Source organism: Pseudophryne corroboree, chromosome 7 (genome assembly GCF_028390025.1).
Source record: "Pseudophryne corroboree isolate aPseCor3 chromosome 7, aPseCor3.hap2, whole genome shotgun sequence".
Classification (NCBI taxonomy): domain Eukaryota; kingdom Metazoa; phylum Chordata; class Amphibia; order Anura; family Myobatrachidae; genus Pseudophryne; species Pseudophryne corroboree.
The window spans coordinates 518,898,478-518,922,527 of record NC_086450.1 but is presented as its reverse complement, the minus strand read 5'-3'; the positions used below and the strand labels follow the sequence as shown (position 1 = coordinate 518,922,527).

Here is a 24,050-nt window from a genome sequence, read left to right as displayed (position 1 = left end):
CATTGGACTCATGCTCCTGAGGAAGCTGGCATCCATTAGACCAGCGAAACGCGTTGAGCTTTCCTTGTAGGACCACAGGTACCAGCACCCCATCCACCTCCTGGCGTTATTTGGACCCATCAGCATCCACTGGATCAAACTCCGACACAAGTTTCTCTACAGACCCGGACTTATCCCCAATTGCCATCTGGATTCCATTTGCTTGGGACTCCTAGGGGACTTTTATCCGGAAGCAAGTCTGGTAAAAAGTTATATAAAAAATAACTTGTGGGCCAATGTGGATTAGTGTCCTAGCCAGGAATTGTGGACATTTAAATTGAAAGGGTTAATACCCTGTGGCTTCCTACAGTGTTCATCTTTTAATGGGGTTGTTTTATCCTTGAGAGATTAGCTAAATTCTCCTAGAGATATTTATTAAAGATATATATATTTTTATATATAGACTCTGTCATTGAATTTCAGCTGGCGCCAGTACATTTCCTTTATCTATATTATTACATAATATGTTATTGTCCCCCAACCCTCACACATCTCTACTTCACTCCTCTCACCTTCTCTCCTCTGGTCTCGCTGTCAAATCTTTATCCCGAGGAGGAAACTGGGACATGATCTCATCTGGGGAAGAAAGATGAGAAATATAGGAAAGTGTTACCAGTGTTCAGGGGACTGTGTGCCAAACAGTGATGGAAACGTGGATCAGTGGGAACAAAGGGTGTGGTGGCTGTGCACCGGGGAGAATCGATGGAACAGTGGGAATAGGGGCTGTGCACCGGGGAGAATCGATGGATCAGTGGGAATAGGGGCTGTGCACCGGGGAGAATCGATGGAACAGTGGGAATGGTGGCTGTGCACCGGGGAGAATCGATGGATCAGTGGGAATAGGGGCTGTGCACCGGGGAGAATCGATGGAACAGTGGGAATAGGGGCTGTGCACCGGGGAGAATCGATGGATCAGTGGGAATAGGGGCTGTGCACCGGGGAGAATCGATGGAACAGTGGGAATGGTGGCTGTGCACCGGGGAGAATCGATGGATCAGTGGGAATAGGGGCTGTGCACCGGGGAGAATCGATGGAACAGTGGGAATAGGGGCTGTGCACCGGGGAGAATCGATGGATCAGTGGGAATAGGGGCTGTGCACCGGGGAGAATCGATGGAACAGTGGGAATGGTGGCTGTGCACCGGGGAGAATCGATGGAACAGTGGGAATAGGGCTGTGCACCGGGGAGAATCGATGGATCAGTGGGATTAGGGGCTGTGCACCGGGGAGAATCGATGGATCAGTGGGAATGGGGGCTGTGCACCGGGGAGAATCGATGGAACAGTGGGAATGGTGGCTGTGCACCGGGGAGAATCGATGGAACAGTGGGAATAGGGGCTGTGCACCGGGGAGAATCGATGGATCAGTGGGAATAGGGGCTGTGCACCGGGGAGAATCGATGGATCAGTGGGAATAGGGGCTGTGCACCGGGGAGAATCGATGGAACAGTGGGAATGGTGGCTGTGCACCGGGGAGAATCGATGGATCAGTGGGAATAGGGGCTGTGCACCGGGGAGAATCGATGGAACAGTGGGAATAGGGGCTGTGCACCGGGGAGAATCGATGGATCAGTGGGAATAGGGGCTGTGCACCGGGGAGAATCGATGGATCAGTGGGAATAGGGGCTGTGCACCGGGGAGAATCGATGGAACAGTGGGAATGGTGGCTGTGCACCGGGGAGAATCGATGGAACAGTGGGAATGGTGGCTGTGCACCGGGGAGAATCGATGGAACAGTGGGAATAGGGGCTGTGCACCGGGGAGAATCGATGGATCAGTGGGAATAGGGGCTGTGCACCGGGGAGAATCGATGGATCAGTGGGAATGGGGGCTGTGCACCGGGGAGAATCGATGGATCAGTGGGAATAGGGGCTGTGCACCGGGGAGAATCGATGGAACAGTGGGAATGGTGGCTGTGCACCGGGGAGAATCGATGGAACAGTGGGAATAGGGCTGTGCACCGGGGAGAATCGATGGATCAGTGGGATTAGGGGCTGTGCACCGGGGAGAATCGATGGATCAGTGGGAATGGGGGCTGTGCACCGGGGAGAATCGATGGAACAGTGGGAATAGGGGCTGTGCACCGGGGAGAATCGATGGAACAGTGGGAATGGTGGCTGTGCACCGGGGAGAATCGATGGAACAGTGGGAATAGGGCTGTGCACCGGGGAGAATCGATGGATCAGTGGGATTAGGGGCTGTGCACCGGGGAGAATCGATGGATCAGTGGGAATGGGGGCTGTGCACCGGGGAGAATCGATGGAACAGTGGGAATGGTGGCTGTGCACCGGGGAGAATCGATGGAACAGTGGGAATAGGGGCTGTGCACCGGGGAGAATCGATGGATCAGTGGGAATAGGGGCTGTGCACCGGGGAGAATCGATGGATCAGTGGGAATAGGGGCTGTGCACCGGGGAGAATCGATGGAACAGTGGGAATGGTGGCTGTGCACCGGGGAGAATCGATGGATCAGTGGGAATAGGGGCTGTGCACCGGGGAGAATCGATGGAACAGTGGGAATAGGGGCTGTGCACCGGGGAGAATCGATGGATCAGTGGGAATAGGGGCTGTGCACCGGGGAGAATCGATGGAACAGTGGGAATGGTGGCTGTGCACCGGGGAGAATCGATGGAACAGTGGGAATGGTGGCTGTGCACCGGGGAGAATCGATGGAACAGTGGGAATAGGGGCTGTGCACCGGGGAGAATCGATGGATCAGTGGGAATAGGGGCTGTGCACCGGGGAGAATCGATGGATCAGTGGGAATAGGGGCTGTGCACCGGGGAGAATCGATGGATCAGTGGGAATAGGGGCTGTGCACCGGGGAGAATCGATGGAACAGTGGGAATGGTGGCTGTGCACCGGGGAGAATCGATGGATCAGTGGGAATAGGGGCTGTGCACCGGGGAGAATCGATGGAACAGTGGGAATAGGGGCTGTGCACCGGGGAGAATCGATGGATCAGTGGGAATAGGGGCTGTGCACCGGGGAGAATCGATGGAACAGTGGGAATGGTGGCTGTGCACCGGGGAGAATCGATGGAACAGTGGGAATAGGGGCTGTGCACCGGGGAGAATCGATGGATCAGTGGGAATAGGGGCTGTGCACCGGGGAGAATCGATGGATCAGTGGGAATGGGGGCTGTGCACCGGGGAGAATCGATGGAACAGTGGGAATGGTGGCTGTGCACCGGGGAGAATCGATGGAACAGTGGGAATAGGGGCTGTGCACCGGGGAGAATCGATGGAACAGTGGGAATGGTGGCTGTGCACCGGGGAGAATCGATGGAACAGTGGGAATAGGGGCTGTGCACCGGGGAGAATCGATGGATCAGTGGGAATAGGGGCTGTGCACCAGGGAGAATCGATGGAACAGTGGGAATGGTGGCTGTGCACCGGGGAGAATCGATGGAACAGTGGGAATAGGGGCTGTGCACCGGGGAGAATCGATGGATCAGTGGGAATAGGGGCTGTGCACCGGGGAGAATCGATGGATCAGTGGGAATGGGGGCTGTGCACCGGGGAGAATCGATGGAACAGTGGGAATGGTGGCTGTGCACCGGGGAGAATCGATGGAACAGTGGGAATAGGGGCTGTGCACCGGGGAGAATCGATGGAACAGTGGGAATAGGGGCTGTGCACCGGGGAGAATCGATGGATCAGTGGGAATAGGGGCTGTGCACCAGGGAGAATCGATGGATCAGTGGGAATAGGGGCTGTGCACCGGGGAGAATCGATGGATCAGTGGGAATGGGGGCTGTGCACCGGGGAGAATCGATGGATCAGTGGGAATAGGGGCTGTGCACCGGGGAGAATCGATGGATCAGTGGGAATAGGGGCTGTGCACCGGGGAGAATCGATGGATCAGTGGGAATAGGGGCTGTGCACCGGGGAGAATCGATGGATCAGTGGGAATAGGGGCTGTGCACCGGGGAGAATCGATGGATCAGTGGGAATGGGGGCTGTGCACCGGGGAGAATCGATGGATCAGTGGGAATAGGGGCTGTGCACCGGGGAGAATCGATGGAACAGTGGGAATAGGGGCTGTGCACCGGGGAGAATCGATGGATCAGTGGGAATAGGGGCTGTGCACCGGGGAGAATCGATGGATCAGTGGGAATGGGGGCTGTGCACCGGGGAGAATCGATGGATCAGTGGGAATAGGGGCTGTGCACCGGGGAGAATCGATGGATCAGTGGGAATGGGGGCTGTGCACCGGGGAGAATCGATGGAACAGTGGGAATGGTGGCTGTGCACCGGGGAGAATCGATGGAACAGTGGGAATGGGGGCTGTGCACCGGGGAGAATCGATGGAACAGTGGGAATGGGGGCTGTGTAGTAGTGAGAAATGAGGGAACAGTGGGAATGGGGGTTGTGTAGTAGTGAGAAATGATGGAAGAGTGGGAATGGGGGCCGTGTAGTAGTGAGAAATGATGGAACAGTGGGAATGGGGGCTGTGTGGTAGTGAGAAATGATGGAACAGTGGGAATGGGGGCTGTGTAGTAGTGAGAAATTATGGAAGAGTTGGAATGGGGGCTGTGTAGTAGTGAGAAATGAGGGAACAGTGGGAATGGGGGCTGTGTAGCAGTGAGAAATGATGGAACAGCGGGAATGGGGGCCGTGTAGTAGTGAGAAATGAGGGAACAGTGGGAATGGGGGCTGTGTAGTAGTGAGAAATGAGGGAACAGTGGGAATGGGTGCCGTGTAGTAGTGAGAAATGAGGGAACAGTGGGAATGGGGACCGTGTAGTAGTGAGAAATAACGGAACAGTGGGAATGGGGGTTGTGTAGTAGTGAGAAATGATGGAACAGTGGGAATGGGGGCTGTGTAGTAGTGAGAAATGATGGAACAGTGGGAATGGGGGCTGTGTAGTAGTGAGAAATGATGGAACAGTGGGAATGGGGGCCGTGTAGTAGTGAGAAATGATGGAACAGCGGGAATGGGGGCCGTGTAGTAGTGAGAGATGATAGAACAGTTGGAATGGGGGCTGTGCACCGGGGAGAATCGATGGAACAGTGGGAATGGGGGCCGTGTAGTAGTGAGAAATGAGGGAACAGTGGGAATGGGGGCTGTGTAGTAGTGAGAAATGAGGGAACAGTGGGAATGGGGGCCGTGTAGTAGTGAGAAATGATGGAACAGCGGGAATGGGGGCCGTGTAGTAGTGATAAATGATGGAACAGCGGGAATGGGGGCCGTGTAGTAGTGAGAAATGATGGAACAGCGGGAATGGGGGCCGTGTAGTAGTGAGAAATGATGGAACAGTGGGAATGGGTGCCGTGTAGTAGTGATAAATGATGGAACAGTGGGAATGGGGGCCGTGTAGTAGTGAGAAATGAGGGAACAGCGGGAATGGGGGCCGTGTAGTAGTGATAAATGATGGAACAGTGGGAATGGGGGCCGTGTAGTAGTGAGAAATGAGGGAACAGTGGGAATGGGGGCTGTGTAGTAGTGAGAAATGATGGAACAGTGGGAATGGGGGCTGTGTAGCAGTGAGAAATGATGGAACAGTGGGAATGGGGTGTGTGTAGTAGTGAGAAATGATGGAAGAGTGGGAATGGGGGCAGTGTAGCAGTGAGAAATGAAGGAGCAGTGGGAATGGGGGCAGTGTAGCAGTGAGAAATGATGGAACAGTGGGAATGGGGGCTGTGCAATAGTGAGAAATGAGGGAATGGGGGCTGTGTAGTAGTGAGAAATGATGGAACAGTGGGAATGGGGGTTGTGTAGCAGTGAGAAATGATGGAACAGAGGGAATGGGGGCTGTGTAGCAGTGAGAAATGATGGAACAGTGGGAATGGGGGCCGTGTAGTAGTGATAAATGATGGAACAGTGGGAATGGGGCCGTGTAGCAGTGAGAAATGATGGAACAGTGGGAATGGGGGCTGTGTAGTAGTGAGAAATGAGGGAACAGTGGGAATGGGGGCTGTGTAGTAGTGAGAAATGATGGAACAGTGGGAATGGGGGCTGTGTAGCAGTGAGAAATGATGGAACAGTGGGAATGGGGGCTGTGTAGTACTGAGAAATGATGGAACAGTGGGAATGGGGGCTGTGTAGTAGTGAGAAATGATGGAACAGTGGGAATGGGGGTTGTGTAGCAGTGAGAAATGATGGAACAGAGGGAATGGGGGCTGTGTAGCAGTGAGAAATGATGGAACAGTGGGAATGGGGGCCGTGTAGTAGTGATAAATGATGGAACAGTGGGAATGGGGCCGTGTAGCAGTGAGAAATGATGGAACAGTGGGAATGGGGGCTGTGTAGTAGTGAGAAATGATGGAACAGTGGGAATGGGGGCTGTGTAGTAGTGAGAAATGATGGAACAGTGGGAATGGGGGTTGTGTAGCAGTGAGAAATGATGGAACAGAGGGAATGGGGGCTGTGTAGCAGTGAGAAATGATGGAACAGTGGGAATGGGGGCCGTGTAGTAGTGATAAATGATGGAACAGTGGGAATGGGGCCGTGTAGCAGTGAGAAATGATGGAACAGTGGGAATGGGGGCTGTGTAGTAGTGAGAAATGAGGGAACAGTGGGAATGGGGGCTGTGTAGTAGTGAGAAATGATGGAACAGTGGGAATGGGGGCTGTGTAGCAGTGAGAAATGATGGAACAGTGGGAATGGGGGCTGTGTAGTACTGAGAAATGATGGAACAGTGGGAATGGGGGCTGTGTAGTAGTGAGAAATGATGGAACAGTGGGAATGGGGGCTGTGCAGTAGTGAGAAATGAGGGAACAGTGGGAATGGGGGCTGTGTAGTAGTGAGAAATGATGGAACAGTGGGAATGGGGGCTGTGTAGTAGTGATAAATGATGGAACATTGGGAATGGGGGCTGTGTAGTAGTGAGAAATAAGGGAACAGCGGGAATGGGGGCTGTGTATTAGTGAGAAATGATGGAACAGTGGGAATGGGGGCCGTGTAGTAGTGAGAAATGAGGGAACAGTGGGAATGGGGGCCGTGTAGTAGTGAGAAATGAGGGAACAGCGGGAATGGGGGCCGTGTAGTAGTGATAAATGATGGAACAGCGGGAATGGGGGCCGTGTAGTAGTGAGAAATGATGGAACAGCGGGAATGGGGGCCGTGTAGTAGTGAGAAATGATGGAACTGTGGGAATGGGGGCCGTGCAGTAGTGAGAAATGAGGGAACAGTGGGAATGGGGGCTGTGCAGTAGTGAGAAATGAGGGAACAGTGGGAATGGGGGCCGCGTAGTAGTGAGAAATGAGGGAACAGTGGGAATGGGGGCCGCGTAGTAGTGAGAAATGAGGGAATAGTGGGAATGGGGGCTGTGTAGTTGTTAGGAGCCATCTTCTGGGATCCAATGTTACCACTCTAGGAAGTTTTCTTCCAAATCCATCAAGTGGATGGGCCTGAACGGGCTCCCTGGGTCAAAGTTCTGACAGACCCAAATCCCTAGTATGTTTCCTGGAATCCAATGTTACTACTGTGTACAGAAGAATGGGTGCATTCTTGGGTCACACATGGCCCACTCTTTTACAATATTTTCATGTTCCAGTTGGAAAAAGTCCAGAATTTCACCAATATGTTTGTTTCTTTTGTCATTATATTGATGACATTTTTGTTTTATGGTCTGGCACAGCCCAGCAGTTTTGAATCAGCTATAAGTAACATCAACCAGATGCACCATTCCACTAAGTTCACGTACACTCATAACCATGAGGGGATCAACTTCTTGGATTTACTTATCAGATGGAATGGCACTAATTTTGATACTATGGTTTATCACAAGCCTACAGATTCCAGCACTGTTTTACATGCCCAGAGCCACCATCCCACATCCTTGAAAAAGACTCCCATATTCCCAATTTCTTTGGATATGAAGAATTACTCATGATGACAAACGTGCAGCCACAGAGATTGATAATATGACAAGAAATATTCAGAGAGAGGTTACCTATTAAAGGACTTAGAGTGTGCCAAAGAAAAGGAGATGGAATGTCCGCGGGCACAACAAAAAATAGTAATGCCTTGTCCTTCAGCACCAGTTACAATACTGCCAGTAATCACATCAGTTCAGTTACCAAAAGTCTGCGGCAGATTATGAACACAGATCAGCATATTGCACCCTTACTTGGGTCGAGAGTTACGATGTATTACAAGAGAGGCAGGAACTTAAAGGACTGGTTAGTTCACTATGACATAGGGGATCTCCTAGAAGTGAACAACACTTCCTGCGTAGAACACCAGAGTGTTATAGGTCAGTGGTTCTCAACCTCGGTCCTCAAGTACCCCCAATAGTTCATGTTTTCCAGGTGACCCAGCAGGTGCACAGGTGTATTCATTACTCACTGACACATTATAAAAGACCCACAGGTGGAGCAAATTATTTCACTTGCAATCCTGTGAGGAGACCTGGAAAACATGAACTATTGAGGGTACTTGAGGATCGAGGTTGAGAATCACTGTTATAGGTGCACGGGCTGCACTACCTGCAGTTATTTATAAACCAGGAAATATGTCATGCACCCATGGTCGAGCAAACAGATATCTATTCATCATGTGCTGTTGTACGTGCACCGGCAATATACTGTCTACCTCATCAAGTGCCCTTGCCGCCTGATATATGTTGGTAAGATAGTGTATACTTTTCATGAACGCATGACAGAAAACTGGTCTGCCATTAGAAAATCTCATCAGGGCCAAGATGTGGACCAACCTGTGGCCCATCACTTCAAGGAACAAAAACATTCACTGGCCGCCCTATCACACAAGAGCACTGACCACGTCCCAGCAAAAAAAAGGGGAGGGTTGGGGAGGTGACAGAGATAAGAGGCTGCTACAGGTGGAATCTCTCTGGATAGACACTCTGAACTCATTAACTCCATTGGGACTCAATGAAACCATTTCCTACTCATGCTTCATGGACTAATCAGTGGCATATGTGTCAATTTAAGACCAGACAGCATCAGGGAATTCTTATTGGTCAGCTTGAAAGGATTCACCCAGTGTAAACTATCAAAGTAAAGGGGTATTGTGCTCCAGGAACTTATCTGAAGAAGGGTTACAGTGCTGGAAAATATAGAATCAATATTGTTAGGATATGGTGCACTCTGTAGCTGTCTCCTTCTGTGTATCAGGCAATGGGTGCATCCCCGAGTGTCAGACCTCTAGTGCCAGGAGTTATATGATGTAGGTTCCTGTCCCTCCATCTCAGTGAGAGAGTGAGGAAAGTGTGACACACAGCAGAGCCTGAGAGACAGAGTTCTGGTGTACAAGTGTGCAGATCCCAGCTACAGAGACTCACATACCTTCCAACATTTTACACATAAAAAGTGCTACAAATTAGGAAAGGGGGCGTGGCCACAGGTAAAGGGGGGGCATGGCCACGCCCCTTTTCCTATACTTTCAAAAATCAGTACAGACCATAAAAAAAAGGTCCACTTGGAGGGTATGGACTCAGTGTTTCAGTGCATGCATCTTCTCTACAGTGGGAGTCAGACTGCACGGCCGGGCAGTCCTCCATGGTTCACCACCACAGACATCTCCTGATAAGTACCACTACCTAATGCTGTTACCTTGTGTGATATATGGGCTCCTGATTACTGCTATCAGTGTTACATCTGATTCACCTGTGTTCACTAAATAAACCTGCGTTACTGGTTAAGTCACTAAGTGTGTGGTCTGACGTCAGTGCACCAGATAGCCCACAACACTCTGCCAATAAATATAAGATAAAATAATATAAAGTAAATCAATATTAACTTCACTAATCCAGCCTGTGACAAAGATCTGATCATTGGTTTAAACGCATCAGCTGATGCATTATATCGGGAATTACTATTTCTATCTCCAGGGGGCTAAGAGTCAAAAACTGCCCAACAATAGGGCGACATAAGCAAGCATTCTGCAGACGCTGGCTTGGGATACTGATTAAGTGATCCCTTCATCTTATCTTATTAATTATTGAACAATCCACTAAAGACCTGAATCGTATTAAAGAGAAAAATGCTAATTTGGAAATTAAGCACAAAGTCACTTTAGAAAATGATCCCAATACTGATTGGCTTGAGAAATTAAACACACAGGTACAGGTGTACAAACAAGAAAAAATCAAATACAAAAAGGAAAAACGTATGACACTTGACACAAATTGCGAACTACATATCGTGTATCAATGGACATGCAATAACAATGAGACTGACTCACTAATGAGCAGGATAGAGCTACTCATAGACATAACAATGATCTACAATCACACCCTTTAGTTGTGACCACCCGGTCACCAGGAGGGAGGGAGTGGGGAAAGGTGATAGAGGTGACTAAGAGATTATACTGGTTACATATAGGCAGACACCAGTCACACAAGTGATGGATAATATATGACACAGGAGGGAGGATGAGGGGAAAGGTGATAGAGATGGGTGAGAGATTATACTGGTTACATATAGGCAGACACCAGTCACACCAGTGATGGGATAATATATGACACAGGAGGGAGGATGAGGGGAAAGGTGATAGAGGTGGGTGAGAGATTATACTGGTTACATATAGGCAGACACCAGTCACACCAGTGATGGGATTATATATGACACAGGAGGGAGGATGAGGGGAAAGGTGATAGAGGTGGGTGAGAGATTATACTGGTTACATATATGCAGACACCAGTCACACCAGTGATGGGATTATATATGACACAGAAGAGAGGATGAGGGGAAAGGTGATAGAGGTGAGTGAGAGATTATACTGGTTACATATAGGCAGACACCAGTCACACCAGTGATGGATAATATATGACACAGGAAGGAGGGTGCAGGGAAAGGTGATAGAGGTGGGTGAGAGATGAGAGATTATACTGGTTACATATAGGCAGACACCAGTCACACCAGTGATGGATAATATATGACAAAGGAGGGAGGGTGCAGGGAAAGGTGATAGAGGTGGGGGAGAGATGAGAGATTATACTGGTTACATATAGGCAGACACCAGTCACACTACTGATGGGATAATATATGACACAGGAGGGAGGGTGCAGGGAAAGGTGATAGAGGTGGGTGAGAGATGAGAGATTATACTGGTTACATATAGGCAGACACCAGTCACACCAGTGATGGATAATATATGACACAGGAGGGAGGATGAGGGGAAAGGTGATAGAGATGGGTGAGAGATTATACTGGTTACATATAGGCAGACACCAGTCACACCAGTGATGGGATTATATATGACACAGGAGGGAGGATGAGGGGAAAGGTGATAGAGATGGGTGAGAGATTATACTGGTTACATATAGGCAGACACCAGTCACACCAGTGATGGGATTATATATGACACAGGAGGGAGGATGAGGGGAAAGGTGATAGAGGTGGGTGAGAGATGAGAGATTATACTGGTTACATATATTCAGACACCAGTCACACCAGTGATGGATAATATATGACACAGGAGGGAGGGTGCAGGGAAATGTGATAGAGGTGGGTGAGAGATTATACTGGTTACATATAGGCAGACACCAGTCACACCAGTGATGGGATTATATATGACACAGGAGGGAGGATGAGGGGAAAGGTGATAGAGGTGGGTGAGAGATGAGAGATAATACTGGTTACATAAAGGCAGACACCAGTCACACCAGTGATGGGATAATATATGACACAGGAGGGAGGGTGCAGGGAAATGTGATAGAGGTGGGTGAGAGATTATACTGGTTACATATAGGCAGACACCAGTCACACCAGTGATGGGATTATATATGACACAGGAGGGAGGATGAGGGGAAAGGTGATAGAGGTGGGTGAGAAATGAGAGATTATACTGGTTACATATAGGCAGACACCAGTCACACCAGTGATGGGATTATATATGACACAGGAGGGAGGATGAGGGGAAAGGTGATAGAGGTGGGTGAGAAATGAGAGATTATACTGGTTACATATAGGCAGACACCAGTCACACCAGTGATGGGATTATATATGACACAGGAGGGAGGATGAGGGGAAAGGTGATAGAGGTGGGTGAGAGATGAGAGATTATACTGGTTACATATATTCAGACACCAGTCACACCAGTGATGGATAATATATGACACAGGAGGGAGGGTGCAGGGAAATGTGATAGAGGTGGGTGAGAGATTATACTGGTTACATATAGGCAGACACCAGTCACACCAGTGATGGGATTATATATGACACAGGAGGGAGGGTGCAGGGAAAGGTGATAGAGGTGGGTGAGAGAAGAGAGATTATACTGGTTACATAAAGGCAGACACCAGTCACACCAGTGATGGGATAATATATGACACAGGAGGGAGGATGAGGGGAAAGGTGATAGAGGTGGGTGAGAGATGAGAGATTATACTGGTTACATATAGGCAGACCCCAGTCACACCAGTGATGGATAATATATGACACAGGAAAGAGGGTGCAGGGAAAGGTGATAGAGATGGGTGAGAGATTATACTGGTTACATATAGACAGACACCAGTCACACCAGTGGTGGGATAATATATGACACAGGAGGGAGGATGAGGGGAAAGGTGATAGAGATGGGTGAGAGATTATACTGGTTACATATAGGCAGACACCAGTCACACCAGTGATGGGATAATATATGACACAGGAGGGAGGGTGTAGGGAAAGGTGATAGAGGTAAGTGAGAGATTATACTGGTTACATATAGGCAGACACCAGTCACACCAGTGATGGGATAATATATGACACAGGAGGGAGGATGAGGGGAAAGGTGATAGAGGTGGGTGAGAGATTATACTGGTTACATATAGGCAGACACCAGTCACACCAGTGATGGGATAATATATGACACAGGAGGGAGGGTGCAGGGGAAATATGATAGAGGTGGGTGAGAGATGAGAGATTATACTGGTTACACATAGGCAGACACCAGTCACACCAGTGATGGGATAATATATGACACAGGAGGGAGGGTGCAGGGGAAATATGATAGAGGTGGGTGAGAGATGAGAGATTATACTGGTTACATATAGGCAGACACCAGTCACACCAGTGATGGGATTATATATGACACAGGAGGGAGGATGAGGGGAAAGGTGATAGAGGTGGGTGAGAAATGAGAGATTATACTGGTTACATATAGGCAGACACCAGTCACACCAGTGATGGGATTATATATGACACAGGAGGGAGGATGAGGGAAAGGTGATAGAGGTGGGTGAGAGATGAGAGATTATACTGGTTACATATAGGCAGACACCAGTCACACCAGTGATGGGATAATATATGACACAGGAGGGAGAATGCAGGGAAAGGTGATAGAGGTGGGTGAGTGATGAGAGATTATACTGGTTACATATAGGCAGACACCAGTCACACCAGTGATGGATAATATATGACACAGGAGGGAGGGTGCAGGGGAAATATGATAGAGGTGGGTGAGAAATGAGAGATTATACTGGTTATATATAGGCAGACACCAGTCACACCAGTGATGGGATTATATATGACACAGGAGGGAGGATGAGGGGAAATATGATAGAGGTGGGTGAGAGATGAGAGATTATACTGGTTACATATAGGCAGACACCAGTCAATCTAGTGATGGGATAATATATGACACAGGAAGGAGGGTGCAGGGAAAGGTGATAGAGGTGGGTGAGAGATGAGAGATTACACTGGTTACATATAGGCAGACACCAGTCACACCAGTGATGGGATAATATATGACACAGGAGGGAGGATGCAGGGAAAGGTGATAGAGGTGGGTGAGAGATGAGAGATTATACTGGTTACATATAGGCAGACACCAGTCACACCAGTGATGGATAATATATGACACAGGAAGGAGGGTGCAGGGAAAGGTGATAGAGGTGGGTGAGAGATGAGAGATTATACTGGTTATATATAGGCAGACACCAGTCACACCAGTGATGGGATTATATATGACACAGGAGGGAGGATGAGGGGAAATATGATAGAGGTGGGTGAGAGATGAGAGATTATACTGGTTACATATAGGCAGACACCAGTCACACCAGTGATGGGATAATATATGACACAGGAGGGAGGATGTAGGGAAAGGTGATAGAGGTGGGTGAGAGATGAGAGATTATACTGGTTACATATAGGCAGACACCAGTCACACCAGTGATGGATAATATATGACACAGGAGGGAGGGTGCAGGGAAAGGTGATAGAGGTGGGTGAGAGATTATACTGGTTACATATAGGCAGACACCAGTCACACCAGTGATGGGATAATATATGACACAGGAGGGAGGATGAGGGGAAAGGTGATAGAGGTGACTGAGTGATGAGAGATTATACTGGTTACATATAGGCAGACACCAGTCACACCAGTGATGGATAATATATGATACAGGAGGGAGGGTGCAGGGAAAGGTGATAGAGGTGACTGAGTGATGAGAGATTATACTGGTTACATATAGGCAGACACCAGTCACACCAGTGATGGATAATATATGACACAGGAGGGAGGATGCAGGGAAAGATGATAGAGGTGGGTGAGAGATTATACTGGTTACATATAGGCAGACACCAGTCACACCAGTGATGGATAATATATGACACAGGAGGGAGGGTGCAGGGAAATATGATAGAGGTGGGTGAGAGATTATACTGGTTACATATAGGCAGACACCAGTCACACCAGTGATGGATAATATATGACACAGGAGGGAGGGTGCAGGGAAATATGATAGAAGTGGGTGAGAGATTATACTGGTTACATATAGGCAGACACCAGTCACACCAGTGATGGGATTATATATGACACAGGAGGGAGGGTGCAGGGAAAGGTGATAGAGGTGGGTGAGAGATGAGAGATTATACTGGATACATATAGGCAGACACCAGTCACACCAGTGATGGATAATATATGACACAGGAGGGAGGGTGCAGGGAAAGGTGATAGAGGTGGGTGAGAGATGAGAGATTATACTGGTTACATATAGGCAGACACCAGTCACACCAGTGATGGGATTATATATGACACAGGAGGGAGGATGCAGGGAAAGGTGATAGAGGTGGGTGAGAGATTATACTGGTTACATATAGGCAGACACCAGTCACACCAGTGATGGGATTATATACGACACAGGAGGGAGGGTGCAGGGAAAGGTGATAGAGGTGGGTGAGAGATTATACTGGTTACATATAGGCAGACACCAGTCACACCAGTGATGGGATAATATATGACACAGGAGGGAGGGTGCAGGGAAAGGTGATAGAGGTGGGTGAGAGATGAGAGATTATACTGGTTACATAAAGGCAGACACCAGTCACACCAGTGATGGATAATATATGACACAGGAGGGAGGGTGCAGGGGAAATATGATAGAGGTGGGTGAGAGATGAGAGATTATACTGGTTACATATAGGCAGACACCAGTCACACCAGTGATGGATAATATATGACACAGGAGGGAGGGTGCAGGGAAAGGTGATAGAGGAGGGTGAGAGATGAGAGATTATACAGGTTACATATAGGCAGACACCAGTCACACCAATGATGGATAATATATGACACAGGAGGGAGGATGCAGGGAAAGGTGATAGAGGTGGGTGAGAGATGAGAGATTATACTGGTTACATATAGGCAGACACCAGTCACACCAGTGATGGATAATATATGACACCGGAGGGAGGATGAGGGGAAAGGTGATAGAGGTGGGTGAGAGATTATACTGGTTACATATAGGCAGACACCAGTCACACCAGTGATGGATAATATATGATACAGGAGGGAGGATGAGGGGAAACGTGATAGAGGTGGGTGAGAGATTATACTGGTTACATATAGGCAGACCCCAGTCACACTAGTGATGGGATAATATATGACACAGGAGGGAGGGTGCAGGGAAAGGTGATAGAGGTGAGTGAGAGATTATACTGGTTACATATAGGCAGACACCAGTCACACCAGTGATGGGATAATATATGACACAGGAGGGAAGGTGCAGGGAAAGGTGATAGAGGTGGGTGAGAGATGAGAGATTATACTGGTTACATATAGGCAGACACCAGTCACACCAGTGATGGGATAATATATGACAGAGGAAAGAGGGTGCAGGGAAAGGCGATAGAGGTGGGTGAGAGATTATACTGGTTACATATAGGCAGACATCAGTCACACCAGTGATGGGATAATATATGACACAGGAGGGAGGATGAGGGGAAAGGTGATAGAGGTGGGTGAGAGATGAGAGATTATACTGGTTACATATAGGCAGACACCAGTCACACCAGTGATGGGATAATATATGACACAGGAGGGAGGATGAGGGGAAAGGTGATAGAGGTGGGTGAGAGATGAGAGATTATACTGGTTACATATAGGCAGACACCAGTCACACCAGTGATGGATAATATATGACACAGGAGGGAGGATGTAGGGAAAGGTGATAGAGGTGGGTGAGAGATTATACTGGTTACATATAGGGAGACACCAGTCACACCAGTGATGGGATAATATATGACACAGGAGGGAGGATGCAGGGAAAGGTGATAGAGGTGGGTGAGAGATGAGAGATTATACTGGTTACATATAGGCAGACACCAGTCACACCAGTGATGGATAATATATGACACAGGAGGGAGGGTGCAGGGAAAGGTGATAGAGGTGGGTGAGAGATTATACTGGTTACATATAGGCAGACACCAGTCACACCAGTGATGGGATAATATATGACACAGGAGGGAGGGTGCAGGGAAAGGTGATAGAGGTGGGTGAGAGATTATACTGGTTACATATAGGCAGACACCAGTCACACCAGTGATGGATAATATATGACACAGGAAGGAGGGTGCAGGGAAAGGTGATAGAGGTGGGTGAGATATTATACTGGTTACATATATTCAGACACCAGTCACACCAGTGATTGGATAATATATGACACAGGAAGGAGGGTGCAGGGAAATGTGATAGAGGTGGGTGAGTGATGAGATATTATACTGGTTACATATATTCAGACACCAGTCACACCAGTGATGGGATAATATATGACACAGGAAGGAGGGTGCAGGGAAATGTGATAGAGGTGGGTGAGAGATGAGAGATTATACTGGTTACATATAGGCAGACACCAGTCACACCAGTGATGGATAATATATGACACAGGAGGGAGGGTGCAGGGGAAATATGATAGAGGTGGGTGAGAGATGAGAGATTATACTGGTTACATATAGGCAGACACCAGTCACACCAGTGATGGGATTATATATGACACAGGAAGGAGGATGAGGGGAAAGGTGATAGAGATGGGTGAGAGATTATACTGGTTACATATAGGCAGACACCAGTCACACCAGTGGTGGGATAATATATGATACAGGAGGGAGGATGTAGGGAAAGGTGATAGAGGTGGGTGAGAGATGAGAGATTATACTGGTTACATATAGGCAGACACCAGTCACACCAGTGATGGGATAATATATGACACAGGAGGGAGGATGAGGGGAAAGGTGATAGAGGTGGGTGAGAGATTATACTGGTTACATATAGGCAGACACCAGTCACACCAGTGATGGGATAATATATGACACAGGAAGGAGGGTGCAGGGAAAGGTGATAGAGGTGGGAGAGAGATGAGAGATTATACTGGTTTCATATAGGCAGACACCAGTCACACCAGTGATGGATAATATATGACAAAGGAGGGAGGGTGCAGGGAAAGGTGATAGAGGTGGGGGAGAGATGAGAGATTATACTGGTTACATATAGGCAGACACCAGTCACACTACTGATGGGATAATATATGACACAGGAGGGAGGGTGCAGGGAAAGGTGATAGAGGTGGGTGAGAGATGAGAGATTATACTGGTTACATATAGGCAGACACCAGTCACACCAGTGGTGGGATAATATATGACACAGGAGGGAGGATGAGGGGAAAGGTGATAGAGATGGGTGAGAGATTATACTGGTTACATATAGGCAGACACCAGTCACACCAGTGATGGGATTATATATGACACAGGAGGGAGGATGAGGGGAAAGGTGATAGAGATGGGTGAGAGATTATACTGGTTACATATAGGCAGACACCAGTCACACCAGTGATGGGATTATATATGACACAGGAGGGAGGATGAGGGGAAAGGTGATAGAGGTGGGTGAGAGATGAGAGATTATACTGGTTACATATATTCAGACACCAGTCACACCAGTGATGGATAATATATGACACAGGAGGGAGGGTGCAGGGAAATGTGATAGAGGTGGGTGAGAGATTATACTGGTTACATATAGGCCAGGCATTCCCAACCGCGGTCCTCAAGGCACACCAACAGTGCAGGTTTTAGTGATATCCAGGCTTCAGCACAGATGGTTAAATCAAAATAACTGAGCTACTAATTAAGTCACCTGTGTTCAAGCCTGGATATCACTAATACCAGGACTGTTAGTGTGCCTTGAGGACCGTGGTTGGGAAACACTGATATAGGCAGACACCAGTCACACCAGTGATGGGATTATATATGACACAGGAGGGAGGGTGCAGGGAAAGGTGATAGAGGTGGGTGAGAGATGAGAGATTATACTGGTTACATATAGGCAGACACCAGTCACACCAGTGATGGGATAATATATGACACAGGAGGGAGGGTGCAGGGAAAGGTGATAGAGGTGGGTGAGAGATGAGAGATTATACTGGTTACATAAAGGCAGACACCAGTCACACCAGTGATGGATAATATATGACACAGGAGGGAGGGTGCAGGGGAAATATGATAGAGGTGGGTGAGAGATGAGAGATTATACTGGTTACATATAGGCAGACACCAGTCACACCAGTGATGGATAATATATGACACAGGAGGGAGGGTGCAGGGAAAGGTGATAGAGGAGGGTGAGAGATGAGAGATTATACAGGTTACATATAGGCAGACACCAGTCACACCAATGATGGATAATATATGACACAGGAGGGAGGATGCAGGGAAAGGTGATAGAGGTGGGTGAGAGATGAGAGATTATACTGGTTACATATAGGCAGACACCAGTCACACCAGTGATGGATAATATATGACACCGGAGGGAGGATGAGGGGAAAGGTGATAGAGGTGGGTGAGAGATTATACTGGTTACATATAGGCAGACACCAGTCACACCAGTGATGGATAATATATGATACAGGAGGGAGGATGAGGGGAAAGGTGATAGAGGTGGGTGAGAGATTATACTGGTTACATATAGGCAGACCCGTCACACTAGTGATGGGATAATATATGACACAGGAGGGAGGGTGCAGGGAAAGGTGATAGAGGTGAGTGAGAGATTATACTGGTTACATATAGGCAGACACCAGTCACACCAGTGATGGGATAATATATGACACAGGAGGGAAGGTGCAGGGAAAGGTGATAGAGGTGGGTGAGAGATGAGAGATTATACTGGTTACATATAGGCAGACACCAGTCACACCAGTGATGGATAATATATGACACCGGAGGGAGGATGAGGGGAAAGGTGATAGATGTGGGTGAGAGATTATACTGGTTACATATAGGGAGACACCAGTCACACCAGTGATGGGATAATATATGACACAGGAGGGAAGGTGCAGGGAAAGGTGATAGAGGTGGGTGAGAGATGAGAGATTATACTGGTTACATATAGGCAGACACCAGTCACACCAGTGATGGGATAATATATGACAGAGGAAAGAGGGTGCAGGGAAAGGCGATAGAGGTGGGTGAGAGATTATACTGGTTACATATAGGCAGACATCAGTCACACCAGTGATGGGATAATATATGACACAGGAGGGAGGATGAGGGGAAAGGTGATAGAGGTGGGTGAGAGATGAGAGATTATACTGGTTACATATAGGCAGACACCAGTCACACCAGTGATGGGATAATATATGACACAGGAGGGAGGATGAGGGGAAAGGTGATAGAGGTGGGTGAGAGATGAGAGATTATACTGGTTACATATAGGCAGACACCAGTCACACCAGTGATGGATAATATATGACACAGGAGGGAGGATGTAGGGAAAGGTGATAGAGGTGGGTGAGAGATTATACTGGTTACATATAGGGAGACACCAGTCACACCAGTGATGGGATAATATATGACACAGGAGGGAGGATGCAGGGAAAGGTGATAGAGGTGGGTGAGAGATGAGAGATTATACTGGTTACATATAGGCAGACACCAGTCACACCAGTGATGGATAATATATGACACAGGAGGGAGGGTGCAGGGAAAGGTGATAGAGGTGGGTGAGAGATTATACTGGTTACATATAGGCAGACACCAGTCACACCAGTGATGGGATAATATATGACACAGGAGGGAGGGTGCAGGGAAAGGTGATAGAGGTGGGTGAGAGATTATACTGGTTACATATAGGCAGACACCAGTCACACCAGTGATGGATAATATATGACACAGGAAGGAGGGTGCAGGGAAAGGTGATAGAGGTGGGTGAGATATTATACTGGTTACATATATTCAGACACCAGTCACACCAGTGATTGGATAATATATGACACAGGAAGGAGGGTGCAGGGAAATGTGATAGAGGTGGGTGAGTGATGAGATATTATACTGGTTACATATATTCAGACACCAGTCACACCAGTGATGGGATAATATATGACACAGGAAGGAGGGTGCAGGGAAATGTGATAGAGGTGGGTGAGAGATGAGAGATTATACTGGTTACATATAGGCAGACACCAGTCACACCAGTGATGGATAATATATGACACAGGAGGGAGGGTGCAGGGGAAATATGATAGAGGTGGGTGAGAGATGAGAGATTATACTGGTTACATATAGGCAGACACCAGTCACACCAGTGATGGGATTATATATGACACAGGAAGGAGGATGAGGGGAAAGGTGATAGAGATGGGTGAGAGATTATACTGGTTACATATAGGCAGACACCAGTCACACCAGTGGTGGGATAATATATGATACAGGAGGGAGGATGTAGGGAAAGGTGATAGAGGTGGGTGAGAGATGAGAGATTATACTGGTTACATATAGGCAGACACCAGTCACACCAGTGATGGGATAATATATGACACAGGAGGGAGGATGAGGGGAAAGGTGATAGAGGTGGGTGAGAGATTATACTGGTTACATATAGGCAGACACCAGTCACACCAGTGATGGGATAATATATGACACAGGAAGGAGGGTGCAGGGAAAGGTGATAGAGGTGGGAGAGAGATGAGAGATTATACTGGTTTCATATAGGCAGACACCAGTCACACCAGTGATGGATAATATATGACAAAGGAGGGAGGGTGCAGGGAAAGGTGATAGAGGTGGGGGAGAGATGAGAGATTATACTGGTTACATATAGGCAGACACCAGTCACACTACTGATGGGATAATATATGACACAGGAGGGAGGGTGCAGGGAAAGGTGATAGAGGTGGGTGAGAGATGAGAGATTATACTGGTTACATATAGGCAGACACCAGTCACACCAGTGGTGGGATAATATATGACACAGGAGGGAGGATGAGGGGAAAGGTGATAGAGATGGGTGAGAGATTATACTGGTTACATATAGGCAGACACCAGTCACACCAGTGATGGGATTATATATGACACAGGAGGGAGGATGAGGGGAAAGGTGATAGAGATGGGTGAGAGATTATACTGGTTACATATAGGCAGACACCAGTCACACCAGTGATGGGATTATATATGACACAGGAGGGAGGATGAGGGGAAAGGTGATAGAGGTGGGTGAGAGATGAGAGATTATACTGGTTACATATATTCAGACACCAGTCACACCAGTGATGGATAATATATGACACAGGAGGGAGGGTGCAGGGAAATGTGATAGAGGTGGGTGAGAGATTATACTGGTTACATATAGGCCAGGCATTCCCAACCGCGGTCCTCAAGGCACACCAACAGTGCAGGTTTTAGTGATATCCAGGCTTCAGCACAGATGGTTAAATCAAAATAACTGAGCTACTAATTAAGTCACCTGTGTTCAAGCCTGGATATCACTAATACCAGGACTGTTAGTGTGCCTTGAGGACCGTGGTTGGGAAACACTGATATAGGCAGACACCAGTCACACCAGTGATGGGATTATATATGACACAGGAGGGAGGGTGCAGGGAAAGGTGATAGAGGTGGGTGAGAGATGAGAGATTATACTGGTTACATATAGGCAGACACCAGTCACACCAGTGGTGGGATAATATATGACACAGGAGGGAGGATGAGGGGAAAGGTGATAGAGATGGGTGAGAGATTATACTGGTTACATATAGACAGACACCAGTCAAACCAGTGGTGGGATAATATATGATACAGGAGGGAGGATGTAGGGAAAGGTGATAGAGGCGAGTGAGAGATTATACTGGTTACATATAGGCAGACACCAGTCACACCAGTGATGGGATAATATATGACACAGGAGGGAGGGTGTAGGGAAAAGTGATAGAGGTAAGTGAGAGATTATACTGGTTACATATAGGCAGACACCAGTCACACCAGTGATGGGATAATATATGACACAGGAGGGAGGATGAGGGGGAAGGTGATAGAGGTGGGTGAGAGATGAGAGATTATACTGGTTACATATAGGCAGACACCAGTCACACCAGTGATGGGATAATATATGACACAGGAGGGAGGATGAGGGGAAAGGTGATAGAGGTGGGTGAGAGATTATACTGGTTACATATAGGGAGACACCAGTCACACCAGTGATGGGATAATATATGACACAGGAGGGAGGATGCAGGGAAAGGTGATAGAGGTGGGTGAGAGATGAGAGATTATACTGGTTACATATAGGCAGACACCAGTCACACCAGTGATGGATAATATATGACACAGGAGGGAGGATGTAGGGAAAGGTGATAGAGGTGGGTGAGAGATTATACTGGTTACATATAGGGAGACACCAGTCACACCAGTGATGGGATAATATATGACACAGGAGGGAGGATGCAGGGAAAGGTGATAGAGGTGGGTGAGAGATGAGAGATTATACTGGTTACATATAGGCAGACACCAGTCACACCAGTGATGGATAATATATGACACAGGAGGGAGGGTGCAGGGAAAGGTGATAGAGGTGGGTGAGAGATTATACTGGTTACATATAGGCAGACACCAGTCACACCAGTGATGGGATAATATATGACACAGGAGGGAGGGTGCAGGGAAAGGTGATAGAGGTGGGTGAGAGATTATACTGGTTACATATAGGCAGACACCAGTCACACCAGTGATGGATAATATATGACACAGGAAGGAGGGTGCAGGGAAAGGTGATAGAGGTGAGTGAGATATTATACTGGTTACATATATTCAGACACCAGTCACACCAGTGATGGGATAATATATGACACAGGAGGGAGGATGAGGGGAAAGGTGATAGAGGTGGGTGAGAGATTATACTGGTTACATATAGGGAGACACCAGTCACACCAGTGATGGGATAATATATGACACAGGAGGGAGGATGCAGGGAAAGGTGATAGAGGTGGGTGAGAGATGAGAGATTATACTGGTTACATATAGGCAGACACCAGTCACACCAGTGATGGATAATATATGACACAGGAGGGAGGATGTAGGGAAAGGTGATAGAGGTGGGTGAGAGATTATACTGGTTACATATAGGGAGACACCAGTCACACCAGTGATGGGATAATATATGACACAGGAGGGAGGATGCAGGGAAAGGTGATAGAGGTGGGTGAGAGATGAGAGATTATACTGGTTACATATAGGCAGACACCAGTCACACCAGTGATGGATAATATATGACACAGGAGGGAGGGTGCAGGGAAAGGTGATAGAGGTGGGTGAGAGATTATACTGGTTACATATAGGCAGACACCAGTCACACCAGTGATGGGATAATATATGACACAGGAGGGAGGGTGCAGGGAAAGGTGATAGAGGTGGGTGAGAGATTATACTGGTTACATATAGGCAGACACCAGTCACACCAGTGATGGATAATATATGACACAGGAAGGAGGGTGCAGGGAAAGGTGATAGAGGTGGGTGAGATATTATACTGGTTACATATATTCAGACACCAGTCACACCAGTGATGGATAATATATGACA

General features: G+C 47.9%; 1 protein-coding gene across 1 annotated transcript in view; it reads right to left on the bottom strand.

Moving 5' to 3' along the window:
* LOC134944463 (transforming growth factor beta-1-induced transcript 1 protein-like) overlaps positions 1-24,050 on the bottom strand; it is a gene marked incomplete at its 3' end in the record, with an annotated part of 233,014 nt that overhangs the window by 52,817 nt on the left and 156,147 nt on the right. Inside the window, exon 6 of the mRNA XM_063933033.1 lies at positions 552-615. Coding sequence (XP_063789103.1) covers positions 552-615 — 64 coding nt within the window. The remainder of the gene's footprint in view (positions 1-551; positions 616-24,050) is intronic.